Consider the following 14,893-nt stretch of genomic DNA (forward strand, 5'->3'; position numbering starts at 1 on the left):
TTATGCATATGTGAACATCAGAACACAAACACCAAAATTGGAAAACTCATGTCAGCAGCTTAGAAAAAAATCTTAGAAAATAGTTGTGGAGCACTCTTTTAGCTGCTCAAAACAAAGATTGTTGGAGTCAAAAATAACTAACTTTACACATCAATAATTGCAAAGCTGGCTTAAAAGCCTAACATGATTGGCTTTTACCTTTTATGGATTCTTTTAAGAAATACAGCATCATACTACTATTTTTTTCCTTTTTGTGGTACTAGGGATTCAATTCAGGTTCTTGTAAGTGCACCACCACTGAGCTATATCCCAGCCCTTTTTTATTTTATGATAGGGTCTCACAAAGTTGCTCCGGCTGGTCTTGAATTTACAATTCTCACTTTAGCCTCCCAAGTAGCTAGGATTACAGATATGCACCAGCTCACCCAGTAAAACAATGCTCTTGATGCTGCAGAAATAATAGATAAATATGGGTCTCGGCAATGATGATTAACTCATTTGAATGAATATAAAAAGGCTCTAGGATAACTTAAGCAACATAATTAGCTTATGTTTTCCTTTTAATATACATACAAGTTGGATATAAAATCAAAATTAGTCTCTAGCTAAATCTAGATGGCTATTCCAAGAAAAGAGAGAAAACGTAAGTTATAGGAAAATTTGCTATAAAAAAAACTTAGTATATATTAAATAGTATGCTATCAAATAGTAGTATATCTTATAATTCATGAACAACTAAAATCTACTTGTAATTTTCAGAAAAATAAAACATTTTCAGTTAATTCCATTTTAAAACTGCCTTGACAGCATTACCTGTAAACCACAGCAGCCTACAGCATTCATGATGGAGGCATTATGTATAACACGATAAGGGATTCCCAACTTTGCTGCTCTCAGAATAAGATCGCTATGTGTCGTAGCTCTGTAGTGAGAAATCAGTGGATTTGTATTAAAGTTAATGCTACTTACTTTTAAAACAGTAGAAGTATTCTATTTCATTAGTTCTAACTGATCAATCAGTAAACTTTTCTTTAAATTCTACTAGTTGTCTGCATATGTCTTATCTGATTTTTTTTTTTTTTTTTTTTGGGTGGGGATCCATCCCAGGGTTTTAGGCATGCTAAGTAATAAGAACTCTACCACTGAGCTACATCCCCACATCTTATCTGGGCTTTTTAGCAACAAAATATAAGCTTATACACATCCTTCACAAGGTTGAACTACAAGTATAACACAAGCAGCTACTGAAAAAAAATGGAAGTTTATTTGTCCATTGTAGAATTTAACTCTTTTACAATTTAACTCTTTTATAGTAAATTCTTAAACTCTTTGATCCTATGGCCCCTTTAAAATCTTTTAATTTTTAGTTTTACATGTTTATGGAATACAATGAGACATTTCAATATTACACGTAAAGATCAAAGTAATTGGCACATCTATTACCTCAGACATTTTATTCTTTCATCCATTCATCTATTCATTTGTTCTGGGGATTGAAACCAGGGTATTCTACCACTGAGCTACACTAGCCCTTTTTATTTTTTATTGTGAGACACACTAAGTTACCTGGGCTGGCCTCAAACTTGTGATCTTCCAACCTTAGCCTGCACCACCATACCCAACTGCTATATCTATCTATCTATCTATCTATCTATCTATCTATCTATCTATCTATCTATCTATCTATTTATTTTGGAGGTACCAGGGATTGAACTCAGGGGCACTCGACCACTGAACCACATCCCCATCCCTATTTTGTATTTTATTTAGAGACAGGGTCTCACTGAGTTGCTCAGTGCCTCATTTTTGTTGAAGCTGGCTTTGAACTCATGATCCTCCTGCCTCAGTCTCCAAAGCCACTAGGATTACAGGTGTGTGCCACTGTGAACGGCTCATTATTTTTTAAGTCGAGTTTTATAATTATACATAGTAGTTGGGTGTGCTTTATCATTTCTTTGTGTTGGGAATACTCAAAGTTTTCTCAACCAGCTATTTTGAAATACTCAAGTAACTGAATCTAACTATGCTATAAAATATAAGAAGCAATTCCTCCTATGCAATTGCATCCTGGTACCTATTAAACATCCTTTCTCCACTCCTCCACTACATACCCTTGCCAGGCTCTGTAAACCACTATTCTACTCTCTTACTTCTTTGAGATCAATTTTTTAGTTTTTACATAAGTGAAATCCTTTAAATTCTTAAAATTACAGTTTCAGAGTTTTAAACTGTAGCACAACTAGATCCAATTCTTTGTTTCTACTCTATTTTGAAGGGTTTGTTTCTGCATTTTAAAACATGAGGTAGAATATATAATTTGCATAGCTTGTCAGTCTCTCAGTTTTATGTTACAGTTCTGTCTGACAGAATTCTGTTTGGGGTTTACATCTGTCTAGCAGTCATTTTATATATAACTGTTTTCAGTCTGGCTACTATTTATAATTGGTTTTCACGTATACGTATGTATGTATGTATGAATATTCTGCCTGTTGCCTTTCCTTTCCTGAGATAAATCTCATGACTAAAATTAGGTAGGTGGGGGTACAGAAAGATATACACAAATACAAATATGAATATTGCGAAATGTACCCCATCAGTTTAGAATAGTACTACTAAAGGCTTTGTTCCCTCTTGATAAAAATTCCAGGCCCTACTGGGGAAAGCAACATTAGCATGTTTGAGAAACTACTTATAAACTAGCAGAACCTTTCAACTGGTCAATGCATATCAAGCAGGAAGATCAAGGGCTTATCCCCCATGAGGCAGACAGATACTGATTAACACATACCCACCAGGGAAGCCTGTTTTCAATCACATGGATAAAATAAAAACAAGCATTAAAAAAAAGCATCAATCTGATTAACAGTAGCTTTAAAAAAAAATGCCAGTTGCAAAGAATATTTTTAGTATCACCTTGATCAGAATCTTTTTACTTATATTAAAGAGAACTGAATGATTACGTTTTTTTAATTTTAGATGTGTTATTGGTGAGTTATTTAAGTAGATGAAAAACTGGTTTACAATTATATCTGTCACAAGTTCATTTGAAATGACTAGACCCGGCTGTGCAGAGTGGTACACTCCTGTAATCCCAGCAACTGTGGAGGCTGAGGCAGACAGATCACAAGTTTGAAGCTAGCCTCAGCAACTTAGCAAGACCTGTCTCAAAATTTAAAAAAATCAATGGTACATAAAAGTAACCAGTTTGAATATATAAGACTGAGTATGTTTTAAATTTTATTTATAGTAATATGTTTGCAAATAAAGTATCACCATATTTGACATATGGGTGCTGTTGGTCCAAAAATATACTAGAACTTCAAATAACATTGTAAAAACTATGTTCTCATGAACTACTGGAAGCTCCATAATCTGGTATTGATCCTTCTGACAGATAATTTGATAGTGTGTGTTTTATGTGCTAGAAAATGTCCAAGTCCACATCTTTTTATTTTTTTGATCTTGAAACCTATTTAGGAGAATCTACCATAAAGGAAACAATCTAAAATGTGGAAAAGTAGGAGAGAACTAAGGGACTGTACATATCAATTTATATAACAACTTTACTGGAGGAAAAAAAATGGACTCCTGATAGTGCTGAAAATCACTAGAAAATTATTAGGCGCTAAACATTGTTCATGTGCATTACATAAAATGGAAATAATCAAATGGCCTACATTAGGGCACACAGGAGAAAAGTAAATAAAGGTGTATAAATTTACAGATATATTAAAATATAAAATAGAATAACAAAAAAAAAATCCATTATTAGATAGAGTTTGTTTAATAAAGACCCCATGCAACAACTCCATTAGGACATAATGCTTGAGACTATCATCTCTCACATGATTAAGTCAGATTTATTGATGTACTTCTTTAGAGTCATTTACATTCTTTATATGATTAATTTCCATATTCCTTTCAATAATCTGGATAAAAGGGTACAGATGAGAACTCCATCAACCTGCTTAATTATGACTTCTAATTATCTTCTTCAAAAGATTATGGAGATGGATAGTGATAGTGACAATGCTTGCATAACAATGTAAATGTACTTAATGCCACTGAACTGTATACTTTAAAAAATGGTTAAAATGGTAAATTTTGCTGTGTGTTCTCTCACAATTTTTAAAATATTTTAAAAAAGAATTTAAGATTAAACATCCTGAACAATCTTCATTTTCATGTTTTATTCAAGTAAATAGGAAGTGTTTAAACAAGGACTTTTTTAAAATCATATATAAAAAAGAATTCCAGTGCCTTGTTGCATTACACATTTCTTTCCTGATATCTCCATTTAATCCATTGAAACTGTGATTCTTCAAGGCTTGATTTAATAACATATTCTGGATGTGGTGACACATGACTGCAGTCCCAATTAGTCAAGAGGCTAAGGAGGATCATCTGAGCCCAAGAATTTGAGACCAGCCCGGGCAACATAGTGAAACTCAATCTCTAAATTAATGATTAATTCAAGTCTGTTCATTTACATGGAATCCCCCTTCCACTTTCCTCCACCAGGCCTTTAAGCTCTACCTGTGAACCCTATCCAAAGCTAGCTCAAGTACCAACTCCCCCATAAAGTTAGCACTTTTGAACTCCAAACATCATGCCTCTAACTTCACACACAATTTTCTCTCCTCATCTTATATACAAACTCTCAGCAGTATATCAAAGTTCACCAGTCTTTCTATTTTGAAAGTCTTTTCTTGGCTTTTGTGACAACATATTTTCTTATTTTTCCTTCCCCTCTAGCTATAGCTAGACCATGAAATGTACAAGCTTCCTAGGGCTTGAATCTTGGTCCTTTGTTCTTCCCTTCTCTTCTAAAATGATTCTATCTATTCCTCTGGCTTTAAATACCATCTACATATGAATAACTTCAAAAGCCATATTCCCAGGATGACTCCTCTCCTGAGCTCCAGCAGCAGATAATCTAACAGTCTATCTGACATTTCAAATTTAAGATGTTTCTAGAACCAATTATTATCTGCCCCAATCCTATTGTCTACCACTTTTCATTATTTCAAGAACTAGCGCCATCAACTACTAAAGTATAAAGCTGGAATCCTCAAAGTCACATTTACTTCTTTTCTTTTCCCCATCTATCAGACCATCCTGACATTCTTCCTTTTAAATATGTCCTGCCTCCCTGAAATCCATTTCACCTAAACATTTAGTGTTCTTTCAATAATGTCAAACAGACTGTCCCTGCTAAAAATCTAAGTAAAATTCCTGGTCCCTTCAAAGCCTACCATGATCTGGCTGCTGCCTATATCTGTGACACTTTCACATATTCCTTTTTTCCCCCTCACTCACTATGCTATAGCCACCTTAGCCTTTCAATCCCATAAGTACAATTTTACTGTTTCCTCTGCTTAGGATATTCTTTCCTTCTATACCTTTTCATTCTTCAGATACTGTCTTTTCCATATAACCGTATATAAATAAGTCTATTATTTCTTTTTTCTCCCTTCATGGGCCTGCCAAAATTTATTTTTCTCTGATTATTGTCACTTCCCCCACTGAGATATAAATTCATGTCTTATCATCCAGCATGTTGGAGTTCATAAGATTGGTGTACAAAAGTCATTTGTTAACTGGATAAATGTCAGTTCAAGATATTTCTGGTTTTTCTCTGTTGACCTTAAGCAAAATATACCAAAATTATTCAATTAATATTTAATTAATGCCAACTCTATATCTAGTATTGTGAAGGAAGCTAATGAGATAAAAATATGAAGGACAGCCTACAAATATAAAAGAAGAGTAAATGCAGAGGTTATAAAAAAAAGTGTGAGGTACTATATGAAATGAGTATGAATGATATATGCCATCAGTAGAGATATAACTTCATGTTGGAATAATAAGGGACTATAGCATGGAAAGCTGAGCTTCGAAAGATAAGTAGGTTTCTGATAGTCACAGGTGGTTCACAAGTCACTCAAGATGAAGGACCTTGAACAAAGGTATGAAGGTGACAAAGCATGATAACTGGGAAAAAGCAAACTGGTTAACATAAATGTGGGCTTCAAAAAGAATGGTAGGATATAGACGGAAGGGTAAGTTGGGAAGTGTTTTTAATATCTGGCTAATGATAGAGCTAATAAACTTCTTATTTATAAGAGACCTGATGAGTTTCCAAATTATGGTTTTTACAAATATGGATTTTACTACAGTATGGGTAAGGAGTTTATACACAGACCAGCCAAAAGGTGTAAGGTGCATGAGGCTAGATTAGGTATAAGAGCGGCAGCCAGAGTAAAAAGGAATGAAAGAATAAGAAAAACTTGGTAAAACACAATTCAACAGCAATGCTTCTCAAATTCTCTATGGTGAAAGGCTAATTTGTTTTAGATTCCAAATTATTATGGAACAACAGTTTTGTAAAATGCAATAAAAATAAACTATTATAAAAACAAAACATGAAATGGAGTGATACCAAATATGAGCCCTCATTTTTTACTAATTCAGTAGACATAAAATTTGCTTTTTAGATAGCTACAAAAATTTCTAAATGCTTTCTCCCAATTTCTAGTCTTATCTCATTATGGACTAGAACACACAATCTGTGGTCTGGCATCAGTCTGCAAAGCTCACTTCCAGTAGTGTTTTTACTGTGCAATGGACATTGTCAGTGATTGGATGCCAATAAAGTCAAAAGCTACTGAGTTTGCTCAACTAGGTGACTGTAAGAATTGTAGTATATCAAGTTGGGAAGTTTAGTGAGAGATTTGCGTACAGAAACTCAGGTTTTATGCAGAAGGAGTCAATGTTTAGTGAAAAAATTCTGTAAGAATTAGAAGCTATTTTTCTCTATGGGATTTTTCATTTTCCCATCCTATGGTTAAAAAAAAAAGAAGATAGGTACTATTAATTTTGAGAAAGCCTTAAGTTTAAGAAAACAATGTCAGAGGTTAAAACAAACTATTTAAATATTTTAAAATGTGTGATTATCCAAAGTTATTCCAATTAAGTTTAATAACGCTGCAGAGTATGGCCCATCACACTGATATAAATTACTTTCTTTTTGGCAGACACATACACATGTAACTCCATTGTTGTAAGAAACATTCTTGATGGTGGGCTCACAGTGATTTAATTGTCCTTATGTTCCTTAAATCTGTGACATAAATCTTGGGTCACCAGCTGGAGACAAAAACTATTCTATTTGGCTTGACATCAGAGATTGATGATGCTTGACTAGACAAGTAAAAGCACATCTTCTTGGTAATGAGGAAGAACAAGGCTTCCAATGGATATAAGAAATTGAAATCAGAAGCTTGAAAAATTATAAATTCAAGACACGTAAATGACAGTAGTATAATCAAATATTACATAATTTAAAAAGAAAAAAAAGCCTAAAACAAAGGAAGCCAAAGATGATTATAATTATCTGCAGCAAATGGCAGACATGACTCTGGAGAATATAATAACATATTTAATAATGATACACTAGTTAAGGCTTTGATAGCCTACATCATCTTCTAAAGAAGAAAATCAAAGATACAAATTTTATAGTTGACATTTTATAATGTTGTGATACTTATGATGGGTATCTTTTTACAAAGTGGATTTCCCTCATTAATCTCAAAAGATAATGAAATTTTAAACTATAAATTTTAGATAGAGCTTAGATAAACAACAGTCTTTTATCTGGCAGGTAAGTTTTAAATGTAATAGAATAATTATTACTGATTAACAAGTAACTCAAAACGTCTGCTTAAACTTACCCAAATGGATCACCAACCACAAGGAATGCAACATCACTGATATCAGCATCCTTTAAAATATTATCTGCTTCTTGTTCCACTTCTTCTCTATCAGCAAGAATCAATTTTCTTCCATAAAAGTCTTCCTATAGATTTAAGCCCAATTTAAAAATGAAGGAAAGCAGGTGACCATTCCCCACCACCACCCCCCCCCACCCACACACAAAACAACAACAATAAAAACAATTGTTGTATTTGGGGCTGGTGTGAATCTTGGAAACTATCCAAACACAGATCATTGGATACAACTCATCAATGAGCTGGCACACTATACTATGTTGCAATTAAACTGTCTTTGAGGCTATCTTAATATCCCAGGAGGAAGCAGACCTCTAACATCTGAGGCCTTTTGCATTTTAAATTCACCTCTATATTTGGCTGTAATAGACGGCAGAACATTATAGGATGAATAGAGAATATGTATGCATGATTACTACTTCAAAACCATGATAATACAGAATAAATATATTAATAATGATACACATGGTAGTTCTGGTTTTATTAAATTTTTTATGGGACAATCTGACACTCTGACTAAAATAAAAGGCAACATAAAAGAAATAACAGAAAATGATGATTTGACTATTTATAAAACCAGTAAATATTCCTACATAAATGCAAGAAATTCAGATTTAAAATTGTATTCCCTTGCTCCTGCTAGAAAGGCAGAGTTTCAGGAAAAACATACAGGAAGTTTCCATACAAATGGCTTTGGGGCACTAGAGAAACAAACCAAGGAGTAAGTTAATAAGCTGGTGATTATAACATAGTAGTTAAAAGTTTTTTTGCAAGATCAGAATCTTATAACTGATTTCCTATGGAGTAACATGCAATTCCAATGAAGTAAAGGTGGATACACAGATAAATAATACTATTTCTTATATGTTGACAAATTTTAGTTATTAAAAGTTATTCAGAGTGCTGTAGTGGGAAAGTTGGAAATGTTCTAGAAATTCACAATAACAATCTTCTTATAGATAAAAAATGCTTTCATTTCACTTTTACCAAGTATTTTTTTCTTAATCATTAATTTTTATATTCTTTACTTTGACTTTATGAGCCAGAAAGCTTAATGGTTGCAGAACACTTACATATTTAAGAGAATACACACACGATTACTACGAATTGAAGAAAACAATGGCCTTTACTGAACCCGTTCTCCCGCCGCCCATTACTAGGGATTGAATCCAAGGGGGAGGCTCCACCACTGAGCTACACCAGCCCCTTTTATTTTTTATTTTGAGACAGGGTCCTGCTAAGTTGCAGAAGCTAGCCTTGAACTTGTGATCCTCCCACCTCAGCCTTCTGGGTTGTTGGGATTATAGGCATATACCATATCTGGCTGAACTTCTAACATTTCTTAAAGACCAAGAAACCCCATGCTAGTAATAATTCTATTTTGTACTTTATTCTAACCTAATAAACAGTTCATGGTCTAATGAGACAACAATGTTTATATATACAAATGGCTGATCCTCTCAAAAAAATAATATTTTAAAAAGATAGCAAATGTAGTAAGAGGCTGATGTTAAATTATTTTCAAATTTACCCACATATTTACTCATTCATACACTCACTACAGAAATATTTCTTATGCACATCCTCCATACCAAATTCTAGGCTTGATATTGGGAGATGGTGGTGAATGAGACATACATTGCTATTGCTCTTAAGATGCATGCTGTCTAATGGAGAGTTAACTAGCACATAGACACTAATAAAAGCATCCAGTCTGGTCAGGGGTGAGAGAAGGAAAATAAGAAAAACAGGCAGTACTATTTAACAAATAATTTTAAATTTGGATTATATATCATCCAATGACTTATTAGCCAGTTTTTGTAGTCTCAACCCTAATCATTCATGAAAATGAACGTAAAAGTTAAAATTCACTCTTGCTATAAGTTGGCAGTTTTTGAACAGAACAGGGTAAGTTTAAATTGTTTTCAGGTATTTCGAGAAGGTACACAAAAATTAGTAGTGACTGCCTCCAAGAAGGGGAAATGGAATAGAAATCTCTTTATGTTTTATAATATCTTTTAGTACATTTTGAATTGTAAACCATTTAATGGACCAGCTATTCAAAAAATAATCAGAATAGAGGCTAAAAGTAGTATTCAGAAACAAATGAGAGGACAAAGTGTTTTTAAAATACTGTTTAAAAACAGAGAAATGGGTTTACAAATAGACAGAGAAAATGGAAATGCAAGAATACAATTAAGAGAAAGTCATGTCTTAAAAGCCAGCTTCTAGCAGTAGTGGTCAACTACATCAAAAGAAGTAATAGAAGAAAGAATTCAAAACTATTCTCTAGAGTTCTCAACTCTGAAAGAATTGTTGAAAATACTTCTAAGAAAAGAGAATAAGCCTTCAGGAGTGTGAGACACAAGTGGAACTAGGGACCATGAAGGTATACTTGATAAAAGAAAAAGAGAATAATAACTATGGGGAAAACAGGTTTCAAAGAAGAGACTTTCAAAATGATCAAAGCTTGAATATGATTTCAGAATGAGAAACATAGGTAAAACATGAGAACTACATGGTAATAGGTTGACATAAAGAATAATGATAAGATTTTAAAGGAAATGGTTTTTAAACCATATCTAGATGGAGTTACGTCTTGGAACAAGAGCCTCATCCCACAAGTTATTTTCTAAGAGTGGAAGGAAGATAGAGTCAAATTTGTGGTAAGGGCAGATGAAAAGTTAAAAAAGCTCATAGCTAATGGCCTCATTTTTTAAGTGTGAAGTCCCTTTTCTCCTCTTTCCTGTCTTCCTGATCTCAATCACAGCAGCTGGACAAGAAAACAAGGCAACAAGGAAGAGGTGGTATCGGGTTATTTAAGTTACAAAGAAAGGGAACAGATACACTGGGAAAAAATGAAAGCCATTTCAATGAAGTCCAATGACAAATATAGCAAATGTTTGTGCTTTCCTCCTCTAAGCTCACAATGATTTTCCTTCATGGTAGAATGCTCTTTCCTTTATCAAATCTTATTCTATGTTAACATTATCTGTACTAAAACATTTACATTGGGATTACTCTGTGATCAGGCACTGTTCTAAAAACCTTATGCATATGAATTCATTTAATCTTGACCTCAATGTGAGATCAGCACTATTTTAATCTCAATTTTATAAGTAAGAAACGGAGCAAAGAAATTAAGTGATTGCTCAAAGGCAGAACTTTGGTTGTAGAACTTCACACATGCCACAAATGGGGGATAGACAGAGAATAATGATCTCTGCTTTACAAGGTAGCTGGGGGTCCAAGTTAGCTTCCTCTGGCTGTGAGCAATTTTCTCCATTTATCCACAAGGATGAACAGATATTATCATTTTGCACTTGGATTATAATGTAAAAACAAACAAACAAACAAAAATTTTAAAAGGTTGGTGTATATATACTACTTTAAAACACAGCTCAAATCCCATATAATCCATCTAGTATTTCCTGACATTACACACTGAAGTAATCTTTCTCACATGTATTCTCATAGTAATTAATAACTAATAAATACTTTATATTTGGGACCACTTTTACTTTTAGTAGGTCAAAGGAAAGAGTAATGATTTAGATAAGCTCATCTCAGTTCTTTCCAAACATATGATTTTATAGCTTCTTCTTCCCACTGCTATTATGAATTGTTATCTAAATTATTTCTTAAACTTACTATATCTAGATCAATTATCTTTTGACCAGAGAACATATAAATAATACTACCTTTTTGGTAATTTGAGAATGATTTTCAATTTAAGAGCACATAAATTCAGATTTCTTTAGCAATGATATGGTGGTTCCTTTTTACAAATATTATGTTAGAGTATGATAAAAGAAAACATTTCATTGTAGAAAATAGATAAAATTTTCCATATTTTTTCTCACTGTGTAATAGTTATCTATAGCTGAGACCAGATTGTATGTATAGGTATGTTAAGTACATACAAATCTCTAAAAAATCAATTTGTTTTAAAGAGAAAAGATAGAAATGAAGGGAAGAAGAAAAAGGAAAAAAAGTAGTTAACATAAAAGTGGCTCTGAGATTTTACTGGGTAATATAAAGGTATGAATTTATTTATAACTTACTTTAGTCTAGAAATGAGTCACTTATGGTAGATGAAGTTGTGTATAGGCAAGGTACTCAGGGAAGAATGTGAACTGAGGACCTGGAGAAGAATATGGAGCACATACCAGAAGAAATTTTGTGACATGGTGGGATTAAAGACAAGCCACTTTGGTTGAATCCTACCCTCTCTTTTAGATATTTTCTAAAGTTATACCTAGTGTAGTTTTTATCTGTCTGTAAGACTGCAGAGACACAGTACAGTATAAAGATCTAGAGTGGCAAATCTCAACTTAGGACTGCTTTGGTTAATAACCTGTCTCTACCACTCACACATCGAGCAAGTTTCTTAGCCTCTCTGTGCCTGTAAAATGTTAATAGTAACTAGCGAATAATAATCCTATTCTAAATGTAAAGCATTTAAAACAATGCAAAGCAATTGTTCTATAAATGTTAGTACTTTTTATTGTGGGAGAACTAATATTCTTGCAACTCAACAGTGCATATATAATTTACTAATAGATAAGGCTAGGGCCAGATCTTGACTCTACAATAACGATGTTTTTTGGGGAAAAAAATACTTTAAAAAATTAGAGTAACCAAAATTGACATTTAGCTAGTACTTAAAACTTACAAAGTACTTTCACATACATTTCAATAAAACCCTACATAACCTTCCAATTGATTAACTCCATTTGACAAATGAAGAAAATAGTGTTCAGAAATTTAGAAATATGTCCAGTGACAATTACCATTTCTAAATACTTCTGTACCAGGCACTGTGCTAAGAACCTATAAGAAAGATGTTTTTGACCCATTTTACATATTAGAAAACTAAAGTTAAAGGTCTTGTTCACTGACACATAACAGAGCAAAGAAAACCTAGGTCCGAACTTTCTTCCATGCCATACTGATTGATACCTTCTTTATAAAACTGCTGATTTGTTATTTTTCTGTTAGGTGGTTTTAAGTTCATTCTAATTTTTCTTGATCACTGATTACAGTGACATATTTCCATCATCCTGAGGTTAGATATTTTGATTCCATCCTAAGAGTAAAAAAATGGGGCCAACAAATCAAAGCTGGTCATTAGAAAATTTTTTAAATTCATGCTTATTTCAAGGAACACGCCCTAATTCCTTCAAGATTTTAAAGTAACTCTGAGAACTTCAGAATTCTCTGGGGTATGAATCTAAGAGAAAGAGACTTGAAATTCTTTTAGTCACTTTTTTGTTTGGACAACATGACAAAGACAATTCTAAAAATCTACTCCATAACACATCCATTAGTCTTCTGAGCTTAACTCATACCCTACTTGGAGTTTGACAATGAACCTGAAACTGACTTCCTCTAAAATTCACTGAGCCCTTAAAGAAAACCAGGTAAATGTATAACTACACTAACAAATTCTCTGGTTATTTAGTCCCAGGATCACTTAATATATACATGTATAAGATTTACTGGGAAATGTCTACTTGAGGTAAGATCTCTTTGGATGTTACAGACAGGCGATCAACATTCCCTGTGGAAACACTTCAAAGGAATAGGCTTTCAGCTTGGTTTCTGAATATATAACCAACTCATTAAGGTGTCAGCACCTCATTAACACTCAACTCAGAAAGGATTTCTTGGCTATCTCATGAAATAAGGGATTTTGATAACTATTCCCCCGGGAGTGTAAAATAATGTTCCTTTATTTGCTGGAGAAAACCACAATATGAGACTTTTATAGTAGAAAAACCACTGTTTTGATTTTTCAAGTCACTTGGTTGGTGTATGATTTTCTTTCTTTCTTGTACTTCTCAGCTCCTTAATGAATAGGAGATATGTTTTAAACATGCAGCAGATATTCTATTCAGCCTAGTTTGTCAAAGTCAGACGTCAAGGTAGTTTTCTTTTCCTGAGACGGAAGCCTAAATTACCTACCAGGGATTCCTTCCCTACAGTCAGGACTGAGGTGTAGGCTTCCAGATACACTCGACTGCAGCGTCTTACAACTTCCAGGCCCTTCACTGTGATGTCCTTGGCATCTCCCAGACCCAAGCCGATCAGGTAAAGCATTTCGAACTGGGTGACTGCAGGACGAACAAGAATAGCAATGTCAGCTACCCTGAGGAAACCTGAAGTCTAGTGATGGCAACAGAACAACAGAGTAGCTCCCCAGGAGCGACAAGGCACGAATGAGGTTTGAGACTCTAGAGTCACAAGTAAGGACTGGAGCCGTGTTTTAAACAATCTCACCAGTTGGGTCCAATTACCCGATGAGAGAATGCTAGCTGGTCCCCTGTGCTCCACCAAGTCCTAATTGCAGCAGGCCTTTCCGGTGAAGCAGCTCCGACGCTGTAGAGCCGAGCCGAGCCAGGTCCCACGCTGCCGGCCCCACCTACGGCGCCGCAAAACGCAGGCGCCTTTTGCCGCACTTTACGACTAGCCGGGAGGCGTGGGAGAGCCAGCTCGCGGTCGCCGGGCACCAGACCCCGACTCCACTGCTGGAGATTCGCGGGCTGTCGCGGTGGGAAGGCTAAAGGTCACTGGGCGGGGGCAGTCGGTCGAACGCCCCCAGCCTGCTTCTGGGAAAAAAAAAAACCCGCGTACACACGCTGCCCCGAATCAGTGACTTAAACATCCCCTTTCTGGTCCGGGGTAAGTGCGGAGGATCTTTGCACACGAGGAGCTCCACCCGAGTTGGGCTGCGGGTCCCCGCCCTGCGCCTCTGCTTCGCCTTCCTCCCGCGGGCTGGCGGACGAGAGGGACTCCCCTCAATTGCCCCGGGTTTACCCCAGTGCTCGTATTTTAATCCCCGCCCTCTCGGTCGGTGGTTGAAGCCGCTGCCTGCAGGCGCGGTGTCAGAGTGGCAAACCTGGCTGTGAGTGTAGTTTTGATTTCCCAGAGGGGCAGTGACTCCTTGGGTCTGTCCCCAAGAACTTAGGCCGGAATCCCCCAAGGATCTGGCTTAGTCATCTAATGTGTCGGGAATCCCGGACTCTTCTGAAATGAGAAATGACCTTTAAGAGTTCTTAGGGATTTCAGAGCTCATCTCAAGTGCTTGCACAGGGGGAATT

At 35.1% G+C, this 14,893-nt stretch overlaps 1 protein-coding gene across 2 annotated transcripts in view; it reads right to left on the reverse strand.

Annotated features, from left to right (window-relative positions):
• Window positions 1-14,579, reverse strand: part of Dph5 (diphthamide biosynthesis 5) — a 33,097-nt gene extending 18,518 nt beyond the window's left edge. The window contains exons 1-4 of one of the 2 annotated variants that reach the window (XM_027943147.3): window positions 14,090-14,579; window positions 13,758-13,906; window positions 7,734-7,858; window positions 814-922 (exon numbers count right to left, since the gene is read on the reverse strand). In XM_027943147.3, coding sequence (XP_027798948.1) covers window positions 814-922; window positions 7,734-7,858; window positions 13,758-13,892 — 369 coding nt within the window. In that variant the 5' untranslated portion in view covers window positions 13,893-13,906; window positions 14,090-14,579. Of the gene's footprint in view, window positions 1-813; window positions 923-7,733; window positions 7,859-13,757; window positions 13,907-14,072 lie in introns of both variants that reach the window. The other variant, XM_027943149.3, reaches the window with a different exon arrangement.
• Between the last annotated feature and the right edge of the window lie 314 nt (window positions 14,580-14,893).

The sequence above is a fragment of the Marmota flaviventris genome, chromosome 10, assembly GCF_047511675.1.
Source record: "Marmota flaviventris isolate mMarFla1 chromosome 10, mMarFla1.hap1, whole genome shotgun sequence".
NCBI classification, from domain to species: Eukaryota; Metazoa; Chordata; class Mammalia; order Rodentia; family Sciuridae; genus Marmota; species Marmota flaviventris.